The sequence below is a fragment of the Ornithorhynchus anatinus genome, chromosome 2 (assembly GCF_004115215.2).
Source record: "Ornithorhynchus anatinus isolate Pmale09 chromosome 2, mOrnAna1.pri.v4, whole genome shotgun sequence".
NCBI lineage: Eukaryota > Metazoa > Chordata > Mammalia > Monotremata > Ornithorhynchidae > Ornithorhynchus > Ornithorhynchus anatinus.
The window spans coordinates 52,065,580-52,087,422 of record NC_041729.1 but is presented as its reverse complement, the minus strand read 5'-3'; the positions used below and the strand labels follow the sequence as shown (position 1 = coordinate 52,087,422).

The window sequence follows — 21,843 nt, the reverse complement described above, 5'->3', positions numbered from 1 at the left end:
GTGTTGAACTGTAGCTTTCCATGGATTCTAATCTCGGTTCCGTCATCTGTCTGCTGTGTGACCTTCGGCAAGTCACTTCAATAGTATTTACTGAGCGCTTACTATGTGCAGAGCACTGTACTAAGCACTTGGAATGTACAAATCGGCAACAGATAGAGACAGTGTCTGCCCTTTGACAGGCTTGCAGTCTAATCGGGGGAGACGGACAGATGAGAACAGTAGCAATAAATAGAATCGAGGGGATGAACATCTCATTAAAACAATAGCAAATAAATAGAATCAAGGTGATGTACATCTCATTAACAAAATAAATAGGGTAATGACAAAATAAATAGGGTAATAGGTACTTCGCCGTGCCTCAGTTGCCTCATCTGCACAGTGGCGATTGAGACTTGGAACCCCACGTGAGAGAGGGACTGTGTCCAACCCGACTTGCTTGCATCCACCCCAGTGCTCAGTACAGTGCCTGGCAGTAGTAAATGCTTAAATACCAAAATTATTATTTTCCCGATATTTCCAATTCATGCCTTCAGGCACTGGAGGGTAGAGGACTTTGAAACTTGGAATGGTTTAAGGATACTCCAGGATAGATTTTGCTAGGGTTCTGAAGATGCAGAGAGCGGTAGTCTGTCGGTTAGGAAGGGAGAGGAAGGGTGTAGATAAAGGGTTGGAGGTGAGGACTCGAATTAGAGGAATGGAGTGTGAAGGATGGGTTATAGTAGAGAAGCAGCAGGGCTCAGTGGAAAGAGCACGGGCTTTGGAGTCAGAGGTCTTGGGTTCGAATCCCGGCTCCACCACTTGTCAGCTGTGTGACTGTGGGTAATTCACTTAACTTCTCTGTGCCTCAGTTACCTCATCTGGAAAATGGGGATTAAGACTGTGAGCCCCACGTGGGACAACCTGATTCCCTTGTGTCTACCCCGGCGCTTAGGAACAGTGCTCTGCATATAGTAAGCGCTTAACAAATACCAACATTATTATTATTATTATTATCAGTGAGGTAACACAGAGGAAGACAGCTGGTCGAGTGCCTTTAAGCTGACTTTAAGGAGTCCGTTTGATGTGGCGATGGATGGGCAACCTTTGGAGGCTTTTGAGACAGAGCTGGCTGAGTGGTTTTCTAGAAAAAATGATCTGGGCAGCAGAGTGAAGTACGAGCTTGAAAAGGCTCCAGAGGCAGGAGAAGGGGAGGTCGGCAAGCGGGCTGATGCAGTACTCAAGGGGGCTGTGAGCTATGATAAGTGCTTGGATCAGTGGGGTGGCAGATTGGATGGAGAGAAAAGGACAGATTCTAGAGATGTTCGGGACGGAGGCCTGACAGGATTTGGCGACATTTTGAGAATGAGAAAGATGAGTCGAGGATAATGCCAAGGCTATGGGCTCTTGACAGGGAGGATGGTGGTGGTGTCTACGTGGTGAGAAGGCCTTGGGGAGAAAAGCGTGAAAAGAGGAGGAGTTCGGTTTTGGACACGTTGTCAAAGGTCATGGGTTCTAATCTCGGCTCCGCCGCCTGTCAGCTGTGTGACTTTGGGTAAGTCACTTCACTTCTCGGTGCCTCAGGTCCCTCATCTGGAAAATGGGGATTAAGACTGTGAGCCTCACGTGGGACAACCCGCTTACCCTGTATCTCCCCCAGCGCTTAGAACAGTGCTCGGCACTTAGTAAGCGCTTAACAAATACCAACATTATTGGTATTATTATTATTATTGGTATTGGTATTATTATCATTATGTTAGTTTGACAGACCACCACTCTCCCCATCTCAGAGACCTACTAAAACCTTATCTCCTCCAAAAGGCTTTCCCTGATTATCCCCTATCTTCCCCACATCCCTTCTGTGTCACTTATACTATTTATAGGATGTGCATTTCTTAGGCCCTTTAATAATAATAATAATTAATAATAATTCTGGTATTTGTTAAGCGCTTACTATGTGCCACGCACTGTTCTAAGCGCTGGGATAGATACAAGGTAATCAGGTTGGATGCAGTCCATGTCCCTCATGGGGCTCACAATCTTGATCCCCATTTTACAGATGAAGTAACTGAGGCACAGAGAAGTTAAGTGGCTTGTGCAAGGTCACACAGCAGGCAAGTGGCAGAGCCAGGATTACAACCCATGTCCTCTGACTCCCAGGCCCGAGCTCTTTCCACTAAGCCATGCTGCTTCTCCAGGATTGAGACTGCGAGTTCCACTTAGGACAGGGCCTGTGTCCAACCCAATTTGCTTGTATCCACCTCAGTGCTTAGAACAGTGCCTGGCACAGAGTAAGTGCTCAACAAATACCACAGTTATTATCATTATTATTTTTACAAAAGCTCTGAGAATGGCTATATTCATTCATTCAATAGTATTTACTGAGCACTTACTATGTGCAGAGCACTGTACTAAGTGCTTGCAATGTACAAATCGGTAACAGATAGAGACAGTCCTTGCCCTTTGATGGGCTTACGGTCTAATCGGGGGAGACAGACAGACAAGAACAGTGGCAATAAATAGAATCGAGGGGAAGGACATCTCATTAAAACAATAGCAAATAAATAGAATCAGAGTGATGTAGATAAATTCATGTATCTAGAGAGGGGCTGATGAGTTTACAGCATCTAGGGAGAGCTTCAGAGAATCAGGTTAGAATCCCTGGCGGATGAAGACATTAATATAAATAAATTACGGATAACTACATGACTATTGTGTCTCCCCCTCTAGACTTGAAGCTCGTTATGGGCAGGGAACGTGTCTGCTAATTCTGTTGTGTAGTACTCTCCCGAGCACTTAGTACAGTGCTCTGCACCCAGTAAGCACTCAATAAATACCAGTGATTGACTGATTGATTGTGGGGCTGAGGGTGGGGTAAATAAGGGTTACAAATCCAAGTGCAAGACACTGACAAGATGACTGGCCCAAAAAGAGTTAATCAGTTGTACTGCCGAGGGCTTAGTTGGAAATCACTAGGCAACTGAGAATTACCTAACGTGATAGCAAAGAAAACGGCAGATCGTGAGATTAACCAACCTGCCATCGGATCTCACGCATGTGCCGAAAACCTATATGTGCTTATAGGTGCCTTTCTCACTTTGGGAAATCCATCTCTCTAGGATTCAAAGTGAAAGGATAGAAAAATTGACCGGAAGGAAGAAAAAACAAATATTTCAAATTCTCTCCAATCTTTGACTCCCCAAATCTTTTTAACCATTACAATAACACCGGAGTCTTAATGACTTTGTAGTCTTTGATATTTTTTGGCAAATGCCAACCAGTTTGATGCATGCCCGACATTCTGTGAATAAGGACTAGAAATGTCTAAAATAGGAGCTGGCTACAAAAACTGGGCACATAATGACACATACTCTGTTCTCTGAAGTCTAAATAGACCGTGTTACTCATCTTCGATAGAAGCCAAAGTCGAGCTCTAGCCTCCTGTAGAATCCCTGCTGTTTAGAGGAACACATTTCAACTAGAAGCTGTTATTCAAAGAATGGCATTTGAAAAAAAAAAACCACCCAAAAAACACCTTTTCCTTCAACTCAGTGTGAGTCATGGTAATCTTTTCTAATTTAACTCTAAATTGAAAGGGCTAAGTTTTTAGGACTATAAAATGACATTTCGCAAAAGCCATTTTCAAAGAGGTCAGCAAAACAAGTGACACACAGGCAGATTAGCAACTAGCTTCTTAAGGCTTTTTTTGATATCACAGCCTTACGGGCCCTACTTTTCTGCAAAAAAAAAAGCTAAGATTTGGCCAGTGGAAAGTCAAAGGAATTAATATTTATACATTTATAACAACTGGCTGAAGTGGACGCAGGGTAGCCCGAAAGCCTTTTTCTTTTGCTCAGATCTTTTCTATCGGGCAGATGCTTAGCTTCTAGATACATTTTAAGATGCATATTCAATTAAATGTACTTTAATAAACTGAATTAGACACTAGAAATTAAAGCGTCTAGAGCATTCACCACCTGTTTGAATAAAATATTAGGTCAGGAACAACTCACAGCCAAATGCTATAAAGTAGTCTGACTTATTAAGTGTTTTAAAATAGAATGTTCACCAAACACATAATTGAGACATCAGAGTGTCAATTCAGAACGCTCTGGAAATTTTACAGGTTCCAACCACATATTTATCTGTATGGCTCATCTGCAGCATTTCTAACTTATAACAACTTCAGCAACCAATTCAGGCTTTTTTTTTTTTTTACTTAGACTAGTTTAAGGATCAAGAACTCATATTTTTATTCAAACTGGCTGAGTACACTTACTTTTTTATATAAATTGCTAATTAGTAGTGGTAAATACTCTAGAGAAACAGTGTAGCCTAGTGGAAAGAGCACGGGCCTGGCCGCTCCACTTCCCCGTGACCCAGTTCCCTCCTCTGCAAAATGGGGATTCAATACATGTCCTCTCTCCTACTTAGATCGCAAGCCCCATGTGAGACCTGATTATCCTGTCTTGACTCCGGGGTATGGTGCTTACTATGTACCAGGCACTGTACTAAGCACTGGGGGAGGATATAAACTGACTGGATTGGTCCCAGTCCTATCCTGCATGGGGCTCACAGTCTTAATCCCCATTTTCCAGATGAGGGAACTGAATCCCAGAGAAGTGAAGTGATGTCCATTTTACCCAGCAGACACGTGGCGGAGGTGGGATTAATAATAATAATAATAATAATGTTGGTATTTAAGTGCTTACTATGTGCAGAGCACTGTTCTAAGCGCTGGGGTAGATATAGGGTAATCAGGTCATCCCATGTAGGGCTCACAGTCTTAATCCCCATTTTACAGATGAGGTAACTGAGGCACAGAGAAGTGAAGTGACTTGCCCAAAGTCACAGAGCTGACAAGTGGCAGAGCCGGGACTAGAACCCAGGTCCTTCTGACTCCCAAACCCTTACATCCTTGAAGGCAGAGATCGTGCTGTCAACTCCACTGTCGGTATCATATTCTACTCTACTCGCTCAAATGCTAAATACAGTTCTTTACACATTGTAAGAGCTCAATGAATAACGATTGTTAGCGGCATTTACTGAGCTCCCAATTGCTATTTCCCACTTTATTAGGCACTTGGGAAATACAGACTAATGAAGACACACATTCCCTGCCCACAAATAGCTTATACTCTAATCAGGGGGGAGACAAATATAAAAATATTTTCAAAACCGTCAAAATAAACAGACACACACACCTATGAAAACTAAGTAGGGCATGTATAGATTCATCAGTTATGAGCCCTACTGAGACCTCACCTCCTCCAAGAGGCCTTCCCAGACTGAGCCCCCTTTTCCCTCTGCTCTCCCTTCCCTCCCCCCCTCCCCGCTCTTCCCCCTTCCCCTCCCCTCAGCACTGTGCTCATTTGTACATATTATCACCCTATTTATTTTGTTAAGGAGGTGTATATCTCCTTGATTCTATTTATCTTGATGATGTTGTCTTGTTTTGGTTTTGTTCTGTTTTGCTTTGCTGTCTGTCTCCCGTTTAGACAGTGAGCCCGTCAGTGGGCAGGGATTGTCTCTATCTGTTGCCGAACTGTACATTCCAAGAGCTTAGTACAGTGTTCTGCACATTGTAAGTGCTCAATAAATACTAATGAATGAATGAAAACTTGCATATCAATGCTAAATCCAGATATTCTAAAGTGAATCAAAAGCACTCATATATCTAGAAAGAGAGCTGTTGAAAAAAAGAAGGCACCCTTTTGCCCGAAGTGACCACCTAGTCATACTAAAGGTCTTCCGTCTCACCATGCCATGAAATCTATTGGAATCCAGCAGGGGATATGCATGATAAGCTTTACCCCGGCAACTTTCAAGCAGCGGAACCTCATTTGTTCGCGGAGATAGGTGACTAGAGATACAAGAATAACCAAAGTTACATTTGGGAGACGCTCTCATCCACTCACCTTGCTTTTCTCTCTCATTTAGCCTTTCCCGAGAAGCAGTGTAAGTGCACGGGCCTTGCAAGTCAGAGGGCCTGGGTTCTAATGCCGGCTCCGCCACTTGTCTGCTGTGTGACCTTAGGCGAGTCACTTCACTATGCCTCAGTTCCCTCATTGCAAAATGGGGGTTCAATACCTGATCTCCATCCTACTTAGAATGGGAGGCCCAGGTGAGACCTGAAAATCTCGTATCTACCTCAGTGCATAATACAGTGCTCGGCACATAGTAGGCCCTTATTACTAGCACAATCTTGGACTAAGATTTGATCTGGGTGAGTGGCCAGAAAATCAAACCCTATTCTCTTCCTTACCCTTCCACCATAGGATGAGTAAAGGACCACATAACCCTAAAGTAATTGTGACTTCCTTTCTCAAATCCACCCTAAAAAGGATGGAAATCCATGGCCCAGCCTAATATTAATAATAATAATAATCCTGGAACGTGGTGTCCAAGGCTAACATGGTCCGAGTCTGAACAGATTCACTTTGAGGATAGAGTGTTGCCTATGGGAATTAGATACGGTCACCGTCTCTCGGGGGGTTGGTCACGGGCGTTCCTTGAAGAGATTATAACTCTAATTGGCAAATCCACTTTGTCGCTGCATTAACTCACTGACAACTTTGTTCACAGTGAACCATTCCATCTCACCTGAACGCAGCTTCCCTACGTGGGGCACGTGAGGGGACTGAAGGAGGGTGGGCTACCTAAAATAAAAACCTGCTGAACGGAGAGCTGAAAGTGAGAAAACAGAGCAAGGAGAACAGAGGAATCACTTTAAAGACACGGTAAAAGACAACCTCACACAATGCAGCATCCCAGCCGAACACTGTGAATCGGTTGCCAAGTGAGTCAGACTGCACGCTATATTGTTATCAACAACGGAGCAGCTCTTTTTGCGTAAAAGCTTCACAAGCTATGACAGACGAGGGAGCAAAAGAGAAATCAGTCAAAGGCTACAAACATCAAACTTGACAACACAATCAGGGAAGACTTATTGTCCACAGAATGTGACCAAAATTGTCAGTCCCACATTTGCCTTTTCTGTCACACTCTCACTCCTCTCTTACCCACACACTAATAGGTGAATCTCACATGGCCTGGTGGATAAAGCATGGATCTGGGAGTCAGGAGGACCTGGATTCTAATGCCGGCTCTACACTTGTCGGCTGTGTGACCTTGGGCCAGTCACTTCTCGGGGTCTCAGTTGCCACATCTATAAAATGGGGGTTAAGTCTGTGAGCCCCTCGAGGGACAGGGATTGTGTCCAAACTGATTACCTTGCATCTAATCCAGAACGTAGAACAGTTCTGGACACTACAATAAACGCTTGACAAGTACCATTAAAAAAAAATAAAAGAAAAAATCCATCAATGGCTTTTACTGAGTGCTTCTGGGCATAGTACAATTGTACTAAGTGGGAGAATACAAGAGTTGATAGACACAATCTCTGCCTTCAAAGGGTTTACAGTCTAGATGGAAGACAGACATGAAAATAAATAGCGCTGTGAGGCTGAGGAGGGGTGAGCATCAAACGGTTTAAAGGGGTACAGATTCAAGAGCAAAGGCGATTCAGAAGGGTGTGAATAGGAAATGAGGATAATAATAATAATAATGTTGGTATTTGTTAAGCGCTTACTATGTGCAGAGCACTGTTCTGAGAGCTGGGGGAGATACAGGGTAATCAGGTTGTCCCACATGAAGCTCACAGATAATCCCCATTTTCCAGATGAGGTAAGTGAGGCACCGAGAAGTTAAGGGACTTGCCCATAGTCACACAGCTGACAAGTGGCGGAGCCGGGATTCGAACCCATGACCTCTGACTCCCAAGCCCAGGCTCTTTCCACTGAGCCACGCTGCTCCTTGGAAGAGATATGATTTTGGTAGAGCTCCGAGGAAGGGATAGGGGTGATCTGTCGGATACGAAGGGGGAGGGAGCTCCAGGCAGAAGGGACAATGTGAGCAAGGTGAGCATTTCATTTATATATGCGATGCCCCAGATGAATCCGCCTTCTTCCTTTCCAGACACCAATACCTCCTCTGCAGTGATTACCGTCCTTCTTGAGACAGTTCTCACAGCACTTTTTCTATCCACGGTTCCTCCGGCTGCCTCCTGTTAGCTCACATTTACAGTAGTTATTTCGGTATATGGAGGTGTGAATCTTTCTCACATGACTAGCCTAATAGAGTTGAGTTAAAGGGTAGATTTAAAACCGATAGATTGGCTGTGATCTAGCATTTCATTAACGGGCACCGTGCCTTGCTATTTAATTTGAAGCCTCAGAGGCGGAAGCGTTCAAGATAGAGCCCTGATTGAACAAGTCCAGTTAGAGTGAGTAGGTTGGCATTAGAAGAGCGAAGTGTGCAGGCCGGGTTGTAGTAGGAAAGCAGCGAGGTAAGGTAGGAGGGGGCAAGGCGACTGAGCATTTTACAGCAAATAATAGGGAGTTTCTGTTTGATGGGGAAGTGGATGAGCAACCACTGGAGGTTTTTGAGGTGTGGGGAAACTCTGACTGAACGATAGTGTAGAAAAATAATCCGGGCAGCGGAGTGAAGTATGGACCGGAATGGAGAGAGACAAGAGGCAGGAAGGTCAGCGAGAAGGTTGATGCGGTAATTAAAGAGGGATAGGATAAATGCTCGGATTAATTCATTCATTCAATAGTATTTATTGAGCGCTTACTATGTACAGAGCACTGTACTAGGAGCTCGGAATGAACAAATCGGTAACAGATAGAGACAGTCCCTGCCTTATGACGGGCTTACAGTCTAATCGGGGGAGACGGACAGACAAGAACAATAGCAATAAATAGACTCAAGGGGATGAACATCTCATTAAGACAATAGCAAATAAAGGGACAACGTGGTATGATTAATTGGGGCAACAGTTCGGATGGAGAGGAAAGGGCGGATTTTAGCGAAGCTGTGCTGGTTGAACCAACAGGTTTCGGTGACAGATGGAATATGTGTGTCCAGTGAGAGGGATGAGTCGCGGTTAACGCCAAGGTTACGGGCTTGTGAGTCAGGGAGGGTGGTGGTTCTGTCTGCAGTGAGGGGAAAGTCAGGAGGAGGGGAGGGTTTGGGTGAGAAGGTAAGGAGTTCTGTTTGAGGTGCCAGAGGGACATCTTAAGCAGAGATGTCCTGAAGGCAGGAGGAAATGCGAGGAAATTTCCAGCTACAACCCAGCCCGCACACTTCACTCCTCTAATGCCAACCTACTCGCTGTACCTCGATCTCATCTATCTCGCCGACGACCTCTAGCCCACGTCTTGCCTCTGGCTTGGAACGCCCTCCCTCTTGATAAACTATAGATGATCACTCTCCCCAACTTCAAAACCTTATGAAAAGCACATTTCCTCCAAGAGGCCTTCCTCAAATAAACCCTCATTTCCTCTTCTTCCACTCCCTTCTGCGTTTCCCTTCCCCCTGGATTTGCACCCTCTATTCCCCTCTCCCTTGGCCTCAGGGCACTTATAATACGAATGATCGATTGATACGATGTTCCCTATGCTGCCGTAACTGCTTTGCTGAAATGAGCACGTCCACTGGTTTGCAACCCAAAGGAATAATGATAATAATGTTGGTATTTGTTAAGTGCTTACTATGTGCAGAGCACTGTTCTAAGCGCTGGGGTAGATCCAGGGTGATCAGGTTGTCCCATGTGAGGCCCACAGTTTTCATCCCCATTTTCCAGATGAGGAAACTGAGGCACAGAGAAGTTGAGTGACTTGCCCACAGTCACATAGCTGCCAAGTGGCAGAGCCGGGATTCGAACCCATGACCTCTGACTCCCAAGCCCGGGCTCTTTCCATTGAGCTACGCTGCTTCTCAGTAATACTGTCACTCTGTGAATATGAGGTTGTTACGAATAAAAAGGCAAAAAATCTACAACGTATGAGGTATTTATTTACAATCCCTCAATACGGGTACGTGGAAGCGCTTAATCAAAAAGAAATTTGTTCAACGTCATTCACTGGGATTCTGTAATTTTTAAAATTTACGTGATTCTTTCAAATTCTATTTTTTTTAGTCACCAATATCCTCTATGCTTTGTTTCCTCATTTAGTTCAGGAAAGTGATTTTCTAGCCCTTTCTACAATTACTTCAGAAGGTTAAATTATTTCATGAATACATCTGTTTGCTTAGCAACTCAAATATATCCTTTTGGGTGACTAAGTTTTGCAGGTGCAGTTCTGTTTACTTTAATGTATTAAACAAAGCCCTCGAACTCAAAGTGAGGAAGAACATTAGGCTTCAAGGTTAGAAAGGAAGGAAATACAGAGCTGTGGCCTCTAAAAAACATACACCTTTCCAGTTTCCTGCATGAAAACGATATTCTGTTTTATTGGAGTCACTGCAGTGAAGAAATTAAAACTTACGCCTTAAAAAGATAAAGCGGATCCTTTTCAAAGTACTTTCCCCGTCGACACTTGAAATGTTAAATCTAGATTCTAGGGGCAACTACCTATACTAGATGGGCACCACTTGTTTGTAGATAATTATACGATAATCCCAGATCACCACAGATGGGATGTCATTTTTCACCCTGCCAAAGAAGGTGAAATGACCACAGTTCTCCCCATTTGTACATCCTACCTGAGAAGCCTGGGAAGCAGCATGGCCTGGTGGATAGAGCACGGCCTGGGAGTCAGAAGGAGCTGGGTTCTAATCCCGGTTCTGCCATTTGTCTACTGGGTGACCTTGGACAAGTCACTTCACCTCTCTGTGCCTCAGTTTTCTCATCTGTAAAACGGAGATTAAGACTGTGGGCCTCCTGAGGGACAGGGACTGGGTCCAACCTGATTAACTTGTAGCTACCCCAGTGCTTAGTACAGTGCCTGGCACATAGTAGATCCTTAACAAAGACCATTATTAATAATAATAATAATAATAATAATGTTGGTATTTGTTAAGCGCTTACCACGTGCCGAGCACTGTTCTAAGCGCTGAGGGAGATACAAGATCATCAGGTTGTCCCACGTGGGGTTCACAATCTTAATCCCCATTTTACAGATGAGGGAACTGAGGCCCAGAGAAGTGAAGTGACTTGCCCACAGTCACACAGCTGCCAAGTGGCAGAGCTGGGATTCGAACCCATGACCTCTGACTCCCAAGCCCGGGCTCTTTCCACTGAGCCTCGCTGCATAGTAAGATCCTAACAAATACCACTATTATTATTATACTACAAGCTTATTATGAGCAGAGAACACGCCTGCTAATTCTGTTGTATTGTACCCTCCCAAGCGCTTAGTACTGTGCACGTAGTGAGCCCTCAATAAATACCATTGATTGACTGATTGCTAATTAATGTTTTGAAGGTGGGGAGAATGGTGGTCTGTCAGATATGAAGAGGGAAGGCGCTCCAGGCCAGAGGCAAGACTCAGGCGAGAGGTCGGCAGTGAAACGGTCGAGATCGAGGTACGGTGAGTACGATGGCATTAGAGGAACCAAGTGTGCAGGCTGGGTTGTAGGAGGAAATCAGTGAGGTAAGATACGAGGGGCAAGGTGATGCTTTCTGTTTGATGCTATACTTGGCTGCGTAGCCTTTTACCAATCTCTAAACAAATCACCGACCGGACTGCTCACCACCAACCCCAAGGATGACAGTTGGCTCTTTAAACTTCATTAAATCCCACAGTCGTTACCATTTCTCTACCAGTGTGGACATTTCCCCATTTCCACTCATTGGCACCTCTTTACATACAAGCATGCCTCTCAAGACATCTTATGCCTATGCCCGGTGTGAAAAATACGACATACATCAGTCACACCTGGACGCACAAATATCTGGCTAACAGGGGAAAGGATGATTACATAATTTCCTAATAATGCTTTATGAAGACACGTGGGTTAGGGAAGTGCTGATGATTCTATTAAATGAGATTTAAAATGCCTGTGGGTAATAAACTGAGCTTGGGACAGTGGTCACACGGAAACCCTAAAAATTTAGCGTGAATCAAAGCCGATGCTAGACCTATTTTCAAATGAAACTAGATTGATTCAACCAACAGAAATCTCTCAGTTTTATGCCTACTTTAACACCATTATTTTTAGTTTCTAATGGATGCGATAACATGAATTAGTTTCCATAGCAACTAGTTTTAAGTACCGTTTATTATAATGCTCACAACTATAGGCTTTGAGTTAAAGTTCAACCCACTGAAAACCTACAAATGGAGTACTGGTAATTATTTAACTGACACTTCAGTCATTTGTTTTTCCCTTTAATATGCAGAGCCAAGAATGACAGCGATCTACCATTTTTAAATTTTTCTGTCTTCCTTTCTCTTGCCCTAAAAGCACTCTACCTTTGTGAAGCTCCTATTTTGTGTCAAGTACTGTACTAAGCGCTGGGAAGCAGCATGACTCAGTGGAAAGAGCCCGGGCTCTGGAGTCAGAGGTCATGGGTTCAAATCCCGGCTCTGCCACTTGTCAGCTGTGTGACTGTGGGCAAGTCACTTAACTTCTCTGTGCCTCAGTTCCCTCATCTGTAAAATGGGGATGAAGACTGTGAACCTCACGTGAGACAACCTGATTACCCTGTATCTCCCCCTGCGCTTAGAACAGTGCTCGGCACGTAGTAAGCGCTTAACAAAAACCAACATTATTATTATTATTATTATAACAGGACAGGGTCAGACACGGTCCCTGTTCTACATGGGGCTCAATGTCTTAGGTAGGAGGGAGAACTAGTTCTGGATCCCCACTTTACAGATGAGGAAAAGAGGAACAACTTCAAGTGACTTCCCCAAGGTCACACAGCGGACAAGTGGCAGATCCGGCATTAGAACTCGGGCTGTCTTAGTCTTAGGCCTGGGCTCTTTCCATGAGGCCATATTTAAACTTTTGGAGGGTAAATACTGCATCTTTTCCCCACACTTCTACTCAGCACTCAAAAAATGCTCTGCATATAAGCTCTCCTGTATAGAGAAGCAGCTTGGCTCAGTGGAAAGAGCCCGAGCTTGGGAGTCAGAGGTCATGGGTTCGAATCCCAACTCTGCCACTTGTCAGCTGTGTGACTGTGGGCAAGTCACTTAACTTCTCTGTGCCGCAGTGACCTCATCTGTAAAATGGGGATTAACTGTGAGCCTCACGTGGGACAACCCGATTACCCTGTATCTCCCCCAGCGCTTAGAAAGGTGCTCTGCACATAGTAAGCGCTTAACAAATACCAACATTATTATTATTATTATTACTTAGACTTAGGTATGAAAATATTTAACTTGTATTTTGTGAACCTTCAAACTCCTCTCTTCATTACTACTTGTCCTTATGCAAAAAAATGAGAATTAATATCTGAAAGGTGACCCCAAACTCTTCCCTTTTGATCTGAGGCAACGATTTGATTGGGAGGTTTTTCGTAAGGTCCTGTCCAAAGATAGATGGGCTGATTAGACGTTATCTCAAGATCCTTTAAATTCTATGATTCTAAATTGAGGTTTGGTGTAATAACTAAATTACTTTCTGCTTTAATGAGGTTGGCTACTTCCCACAATCTCACTGCAGGCAATTCTGCTACAAAACAAGGTTAAGCATAATTCCATATTTTAAAAAAAAATTAGGGGAGAGATCATTCCAAAACAACTCTAATTGTACTAGGCTTCGCTGACACTTGGTGAAATTCAAGATGGTTGCAAAAGATGAGAAAAATCTCCATCAAGCTTGCTTCAGGCAATCTGCATCGACTAACCCTTTCTCTGACATTTATCGTTAGATCATTAGCACTGCACGGAGAGTCGATTTTGCAACTGTTTAAATTCATTTTCCAGCAGACAAAATTTTTTACATACACTCACATCTGCCACAATGCACAACTTTGCCGGCATACGATGGCAGAATTAGGCACAGTTCTTCCACAGTGTACTTGTCCGAATGCAGCATGACACATTTACTTTCATTCATTCATTCGATCGTATTTATTGAGCGGTTACTGTGCGCAGAGCACTGTACTAAGCAATTTAAAAGTACAGTTCGGCAACAGATAGACAATCCCTACCCAACAACGGGCTCACATTCTAAAAGGGGGAGACAGACAGCAAAACAAAACAAGTAGACAGGGATCAATACCATCAAAATAAATAGAACCATAGATAATTACACATCATTAATAAAAGAGAGCAATAAATATGTACAAATAGATACAAGTGTTGTGGGGAGGGGAAGGGGTAGAGCAGAGGGAGGGAGTCGGGACGGTGGGGAGGGGAGGAGGAGCAGAGGGAAAGGGAGGGCTCAGTCTGGGAAGGCCTCCTGGAGGAGGTGAGCTCTCGGTAGGTCTTTGAAGAGGGGAAGAGAGTTTTAGTTTGGCGGAGGTGAGGAGGGAGGGCGTTCCAGGGTAGGACGTGGGTCAGGGGTCGACGGCGGGACAGGCGTGAACGGGGGACGGTGAGGAGGTGGGCGGCAGAGGAGCGGAGTGTGCAGGCTGGGCTGTAGGAGGAGAGAAGGGAGGTGAGGTAGGAGGATAGAGAGCTTTGAAGCCGAGAGTGAGGAGTTTTTGCTTCATGCAAAGGTTGATAGGCAACCAACCACTGAGGAGGGGAGTGACATGCCCAGAGCCTTTCTATAGAAAGATGACCCGGACAGCCGAGCGAAGTACAGACTGAAGCGGGGAGAGACAGGAGGATGGGAGATCGGAGACGAGGCTGATGCAATCATCCAGTTGGGATATTATGAGAGATTGTATCAGCAAGGTAGCAGTTTGGATGGAGAGGATAGGGCAGATCTTGGCGATGTTGTGAAGGTGAGACCCGCAGGTTTTGGTGACAGACTGGATTTACAGAACAAACGGTTATGTACGTTAGTGCAGCGCTGGATAGAGAATGAGAACTACGACGTGAATTTTCCTTAAGACTGGAAAGAATTCAACCCCTTTGTTATAGGAGAGTTTAGTGTACTTGTAATTCGTTACCGTTTTAGGATGGTAAGATTATTGTGGGCAGAGAATGCGACTACCATTTCGGTTGTACGTAGTCTCCCAAGCACTCAGTACAGTGCTCTGCACACAGGAAATACTCAATAAATACCACTGATGATGATGAGCTACTTATAAGTAGTACCCCAGGAGCCTGTTGTTCTACTGGAAACAAGTTTCAGAAAGCATTTCTAGCAGAATCACAATGAGTTACATTCGATTTACAGCCGCGCAACAGTAACTATGTTCCCCTATTCTTCCATCGCGTGTTATCCAAAGAATCATTTTCTAAAACATTTCATTCTGACACAAAAGCCTGCATTCTCTTTATAATTTTCCAGAACATAATTACTGCGTCTCTCTCGCAGCCAGTTGCTCTTTTGCAGACCAACGAGACGCCACTGACATTCTGACAGCTCTAATGCACGTCGGCATAGAACAGAAAAAGCAAATAAGATAGCTATAGCCACCTTCAACTGGGAGTAATTTAGCATGGCGGTCAGATCTATAGGCTTCTCGAAACTGAGTTGCATTTATCGAGCTTCTTTGGAGGGGTATTGGACCTCGGAAGACTAGACCAAAGTAAAATGAACGTTTTGGGCAGTTGAGTCAATGCTCTAATAATAACTGTGGCATTTTTAAGCGCTTACTATGGGTCAGGTACTGTACTAAGCGCTGTAAGCCCGTCAAAGGACAGGGACTGTCTCTATCTGTTACCGATTTGTCCATTCCAAGCGCTTAGTACAGTGCTCTGCACATAGTAAGCGCTCAATAAATACTATTGAATGAATGTGAGCAAATCAGGTTGGACCCAAACCGTCGCACATGGGGCTCACAGTCTTAATCCCCATATTACACATGAGGTTACTGAGGCACAGAGAAATTAAGTGACTTGCCCAAGATCACAGAGCAGACAAGGGGCAGAGACGGGATTAGAACTCAGGTCCTTCTGACTCCCAGGCCCGTGCTCTGTGTACTAGGCCAGACTGCTTCTACAAGGTGTGGTCTCTTAATATCCTGAGTATCTAAGCTCTCAGACTTACATTTTGCTTAACAATTCCTCAAAACAACTGAACGTTAATTTCTAGAAAATAATTTCCTTTACATCATTGTTCTTAACTCCAATGGGATGCCCCTTGCATGCAAGGCAGTATTTCTGAAATTCACATGACATAATATTTCAGAGAGAGTGAGATTGATACTCATAAAAGCTATCCTTAGAAGTCAAACCGAAAGAATGATGGGCAAGAAGTATTTCTGCATTTTATCCTCTCTGTGTGCAAACTATATATTCAGCAATGTATTTTATGAGCTCTCCTTACCATGATTACTACTCGGGTGCTCCTGCTGCTTGGAGTTATTCCAGCATCTGATGGGCATGAATGTCGGAAGTGCGTTGAGCTCACGTATCGCTTAGCCCCCTGCCATCTTTGCCGGGACCTCTACGAAATGTTGAAGAGGGAAAGAGTAAGGAAGATTACTTCTAATCTTTCCCTTGATCCCAAGCAGTTATATATTACTATAAGCATACCCTGTATGTGAATAAGTTGCCTCAAACATACTATTAACTAGCTTGAACTACAACTCAAATCGTCCAGAACCTCTGAATTTAAACTTTATGCCCGTTCTTTTAAGCTAAGTTCATCGGCAAACAACTCATACGCCTTTTCGGTCTAATTTAAGTACGTGCTTTGAGAAGGAATAATAACTCAACGACTGCTCATTAGCTCAACCTCTACATATGAACATACATCTATTTGGGAAGCCAGCGCTGTCTCGTGGAAAGAGCATGGGACTGAGAGTCACGGGACCCGGGTTCTAATTCTAACTCCACCGTTTGTCTGCTACATGATCTTGGACAAGACCTCTGCTGCTCTGTGCCTCAGTTTCCTCATCGTAAAATGGGGATTAAATATCTGTCCTCCTTCCTACTTAGACTGTGAGCCCCATGTGGGGTGGGAAATGTGTCCAACCTAATTACCTTGTGTCTACCCCGGTGCTCAGTAGAGAGTTTGGCACACAGGAAGCACTTACGAGTACCGTATCTGGCCAAAAATTATCTATCTAAAAATTTTTTTTGTCCCAGTCTGATTTGGTTACTCTCTCCCGCAAATCTCGCCAGCCTATTAAAGTCAGCTCGGAAGCTGCAGTAGCTACCACTTCTCCAGCTGCTCCGACGAAGGACACTATTACTTAGGACCTCACAATGACAACTAAGGGACTTGGTCCTACCCCACCACAATCTAAGCTGGGACTCCTAATGGGTCCCTCCCTCTGCCTGTCGGGACACGGTACAGAAATCGGGACTTTTGTCATTTGAAGGGTCCCATGGAGTTCTGCTCTCAAAAACTGAAAGGAGACGACCAACAGCGGTCGGGTTCTCCCCCGAATTCCTCCGCCGCAGGTCACGGCTTGCACGCTCGATCGAGGCCGGGGCACAGGAGAAGGATGTATTCATAGGGAGGAAGGCTTTGTCTTTCAATCGCTTTGAAAGCTCAGGGTGGCTTTTGCTTTAATTTACACTCTAAATTCAGAGTTCTTAACCTCTCAGTGATCCCTCGCCAAGAAACGGACTGCCTCCCAATCCTTGACCTAAAGTCGTTAGGATATTATCCAGAAAGGACCCCCAACTTTTCATTATCAATCAATGCTATTTACTGAGTGCTTATTATGTGCAGAGAACTGCACTAAGTGAACGGGATTGTACACTACAACAAAATTAGCAGACATGTTCTCTGCCCATAGTGAGCTTACACACCAGAGGACTGCAAAATCCAGTGTAAAATCCACTCATAAAGTGAAGGAAGTGCTTGGGTTGTATTCCATTCTTTGCAGTGCAACTCAAGGCATCAAAGGCATCAAAGAAAAACTACTATGCACATAGTAAGCGCTTAACAAATACCAACATTATTATTACTAGAGAATTGCAAAATCCAGTATAAAATCCACTCATAAAGTGAAGAAGTGCTTGGGTTATATACCATTCTTTTCAGTGCAACTCAAGGCATAAAAGGCATCAAAGAAAACTTACTATGCAGATAGTAAGCACTTAAATACCAACATTATTATTACTAGAGGATTGCAAAATCCAGTGTAAAATCCACTCATAAAGTGAAGGAAGTGCTTGGGTTGTAATACCATTCTTTTCAGTGCAACTAAAGGCATAAAAGGCATCAAAGAAAACTGCACAAAACTCAGTAGAGAAGCAGCGTGGCTCAGTGGAAAGAGCATGGGTTTGGGAGTCAGAGGACATGGGTTCGAATCCGGGCTCCACCACTTGTCTGCATGTGACCTTGGGTAAGCCACTTAACGTCTCTGTGCCTCAGTTACCTCATCTGTAAAATGGGGATGAAGACTGTGAGCCCCATGTGGGACAACCTGATGACCTTGAATCCACCCCAGCGCTTAGAACAGAGCTTGGCACATAGTTAGCACTTAACAATGCCCTAATTACTATTATTATTATTATTATTAAAACAAAAATAAATTATCCCATTGTTTCAACCAATCGATTAAGAGTACCGAATGCTTTCTATGTGCGGATCACTGTACAGAGATCTTGGGGAAAGTACAATAAAATTAGTAAACATGATCCCTACCCTCAAGAGGCTTACTATTAACAGTGGACACGGGCCCTAAAATAAAGCACAGTCAGAAAGAAGACTCGGGATCGCACCTGGAGAGTTTCCAGTACTCTACCATGGGTCATGGGTTCGACTCCCGGCTCTGCCACTTGTCAGCTTTGTGACTGTGGGCAAGTCACTTAGCTTTTCTGTGCCTCAGTTACCTCATCTGTAAAATGGGGATTAACTGTGAGCCTCATGTGGGACAACCTGATTCCCCTGTATCTACCCCAGCGCTTAGAACAGTGCTCTTCACATAGTAGCGCTTGACAAATACCAACATTATTATTACCCGTCTCGGCTTTGAGAGGGAGAGTCAAGCAGAGGCCTGTCCATTCCATTCCTAGCTCGGGCAGTGGCTAGCGAGCGGAAGGCCATCTGCTACAAGTCAAAACTCCCCCGTGCCGGGCAGCAGCGGCATGGGAGAGAGTCGAGGGTGGACTCAAGTTGACTGCACGCAATAAGGCGATGGTAAACCACTTCTATATTTTTACCACGCAAATTCTACGGACACACTACCAGAATGTTTGCAGACGGAGATGGGGCTTTCTGGGAGAGATGTGTCCATGGAGTCGTTAGGGGTCGGACAGGACAGCGTAAGACAAAGAAAGAAGACGGTAAAAGAGATATGTATGAGTCAGTGCTTAAGTAGCAGAGTTTGTAACGTCTATTGGAAAGGGCTACCGGTGGTGGGGTGGACGCAAGTGCTCGGTTGGCGAGGAAGTGCTGAAGTGGTATATGTGAACTGTGAGCTCATTATGAGCAGTGGATCGATCAATAAGCGCTCACTGCGTTCACGGCACTGTACTAAGTGCGTGGGAGATTACGACACAACAATATAACAGACACATTCTCTGCCTACAACGAGCTGACAGTCTTGCACATCTCCTCAAAAAAGACTTCCTCGACTAAGAGCTCACCTCCTCCAAGAGGCCTTCCCAGACTGAGCCCCCCCTCTTTCCTCTGCTCCCCATTCACCCTCTGCTCCCCATCCACCCTCTGCTCCTCTCCCTTCACCTCCCCTCAGCTGAGCCCCCTTTCCCTCTGCTCCCCCCTCTTCTCCTCCCCTCAGCACTGTGCTTATTTGTATATATTATTTATTACTCTATTTATTCTGTTAATGAGATGTACATCCCCTTAATTCTATTTATCGTGATAATGTTGTCTTGATTTTGTTTTGTTCTGTTTTGCTCTGCTGTCTGTCTCCCCCGATTAGACTGTGAGCCTGTCATTGGGCAGGGATTGTCTCTATCTATTGCCAAATTGTACATTTCAAGCGCTTAGTACAGTGCTCTGCACATAGTAAGCACTCAACAAAAACTATTAAATGAATGACTTAATGAATTTCCTATTCTCCCACTCCATTCTGCACTGCCCTTGCACTTGAATTTGCACCCTTTATTCACCTTTTCCTAGACCCCACAGCATTTACGTACATATCTGCAATTTACTTATATCAATGGCTCTAGGCTGTAAGTTTGTTGTGGGCCGGGAATGTGCCTAGCAACTCTGTTATATTGTTCTCTCCCAAGTTCTTAGTACAATCCTCCGTACACAGTAAGCACTCAAATATGATTGACTGATTAATTGAGGGAGGGAAGGAGCAGGTAGCAGAAAAGAAAATGAGTTCCCGCATGTACCTTTCTAGTCACAAATTAGAAGCTGAGTGGACAGCCTTAAATCCATCCTGTTACCCCAGGCTTTTATGCCGACCCTCAAACAAACAATAAATCCTCCCACCAAGACTTGGAAAAACTTACTCCAAAGTTTATTACGCTCTATAAGGTACCAGCAATTTATGTTTTACAGTCTACAAAATCATTTTAGAAATTTCTTTAACGTAAATTTGAAGGAGAGACCTGGCCAAAGCCAGGTCGTTCTCTCCTTCCCGCAGTAACAAATCAAATCCTCTTCAGGGAGCGTTCTGCTTTGGGAATTCCAATCACTCTACCTAGAAGCACTACCAGGGTGGCACGGAGCCAGGTATCTGAACACACTTGTTCATTTTTCATTTTTCTCAATTTCGAGAGGTGCTTGAATTTTGCACTGTTGAATTTCTATGGGTATGTCATTTCCTCACTTAGACTGTGAGTTTCTTAAAGGCCTTGAACTACATCTTTTTCCGATACTTCATAATCTGTTTAGGACTTTTAGTGCTTTGGCCAAAGAACTTAATTAATGCTTATAGGGGTGGTGGGGATGATGAAAACGATAATCTATGGGCCTGACTTCTTAAACTGGGGAGGAGATACACTACCCCCTAAGGCGGTATTTGCCTTTGAACAGTGTAAAATAACTTTTGCTTTTAAACGATTCCAGATAATATCTAATCAGGCACTCCCCACAATAAACAGAGTTATGTTTCTTGAAAATGTGGCTGGATCATGAAAGCTTGTGTAGTGGGGTACAATTTATCATACGTGACGTGTTACAAATTGGAATCTACTCCAGAACTTCTGGAAAAGTAATATGAACTTCCTTTACAGACGGTGCACTTCAGCGATAACCATCTCTAAACTATTGTTTAATCTATATTAAAGTAATCCAAAGTATGGCATCACAAAATTAAAGGGGAAATTGGAATAAGAGTACGAGTCTCTGCAAGAAGGGTACAGTGAGTCAAGGGAGGGCTGTTTTTAGTAGCAGAGGAGAAGACATAGGAACGTGTACATTGAGACACTGGAAAGTGTACAGTTGAAGGTGGTCATCCGGGAGAGAGGAGGGCCGGGAGGGCCAGGGGGTAAGTGTTTTACTACAGGGTGAAGGGATGGGGTTGTCTGGGGTGGATTTTGAAAGACGGCAGGAGATGTCTTGAGAGATGGCTGGGAAGGATGAGAGAGTGGATGGGGAGGAACTAAAAGCGTTAACCAGAGCAAAACTGTACTGTACATTTGGCACTTTTTGGCCATTCTTCTCTCCCATTAGACTGTAAGATCCTTAAAGATGTGGATAAGTGCTTTATCTCTGCAATATATTCCTAAGCAAGCTTGACGCCCAGTAGGGGCTCAATCTGTGCTGTTCATCAGGATGGATGATGATGATAGTTCAGAGGAAGGGAGAAGGGGGTAGGGAGTGGGGGAGAGAAAAGAACGAAATAGTTGAGAAGGTAGGGGTAAACCTATGTAGAGATTTTCCTTTCATTTTTATCTCACTTGACAGAGCAAGTTACTTTGAGAAGTTACTTTGCTCCTGTCAACTGGGGAGCTGGCACAGAGACAGATCCTTAGCTAACCGAAATGCTACAGAAGGAGGAATCTGGCAAGTCTGCTTTCACTGGAAAATTTAATGTGCCATATATTCAAAGCCAAAAATATAAACCAAGTAAACTAGAAAAAGAATTTCTTTGACAAACAGATTTTTCTGGACCAATGTAACAATAAAGTC

At 44.1% G+C, this 21,843-nt stretch overlaps 1 protein-coding gene across 4 annotated transcripts in view; it reads right to left on the bottom strand.

Moving 5' to 3' along the window:
• The window catches only part of MRTFB (myocardin related transcription factor B), a 224,048-nt gene that overhangs the window by 164,035 nt on the left and 38,170 nt on the right, over nt 1-21,843 (bottom strand). For 3 of the 4 annotated variants that reach the window (XM_029058491.2, XM_029058494.2, XM_029058492.2), the window contains one exon: nt 16,159-16,278. The exons of the other annotated variant lie outside the window; for it this stretch is intronic. In XM_029058491.2, coding sequence (XP_028914324.1) covers nt 16,159-16,161 — 3 coding nt within the window. In that variant the 5' untranslated portion in view covers nt 16,162-16,278. The remainder of the gene's footprint in view (nt 1-16,158; nt 16,279-21,843) is intronic. 4 annotated transcript variants of the gene reach the window in all.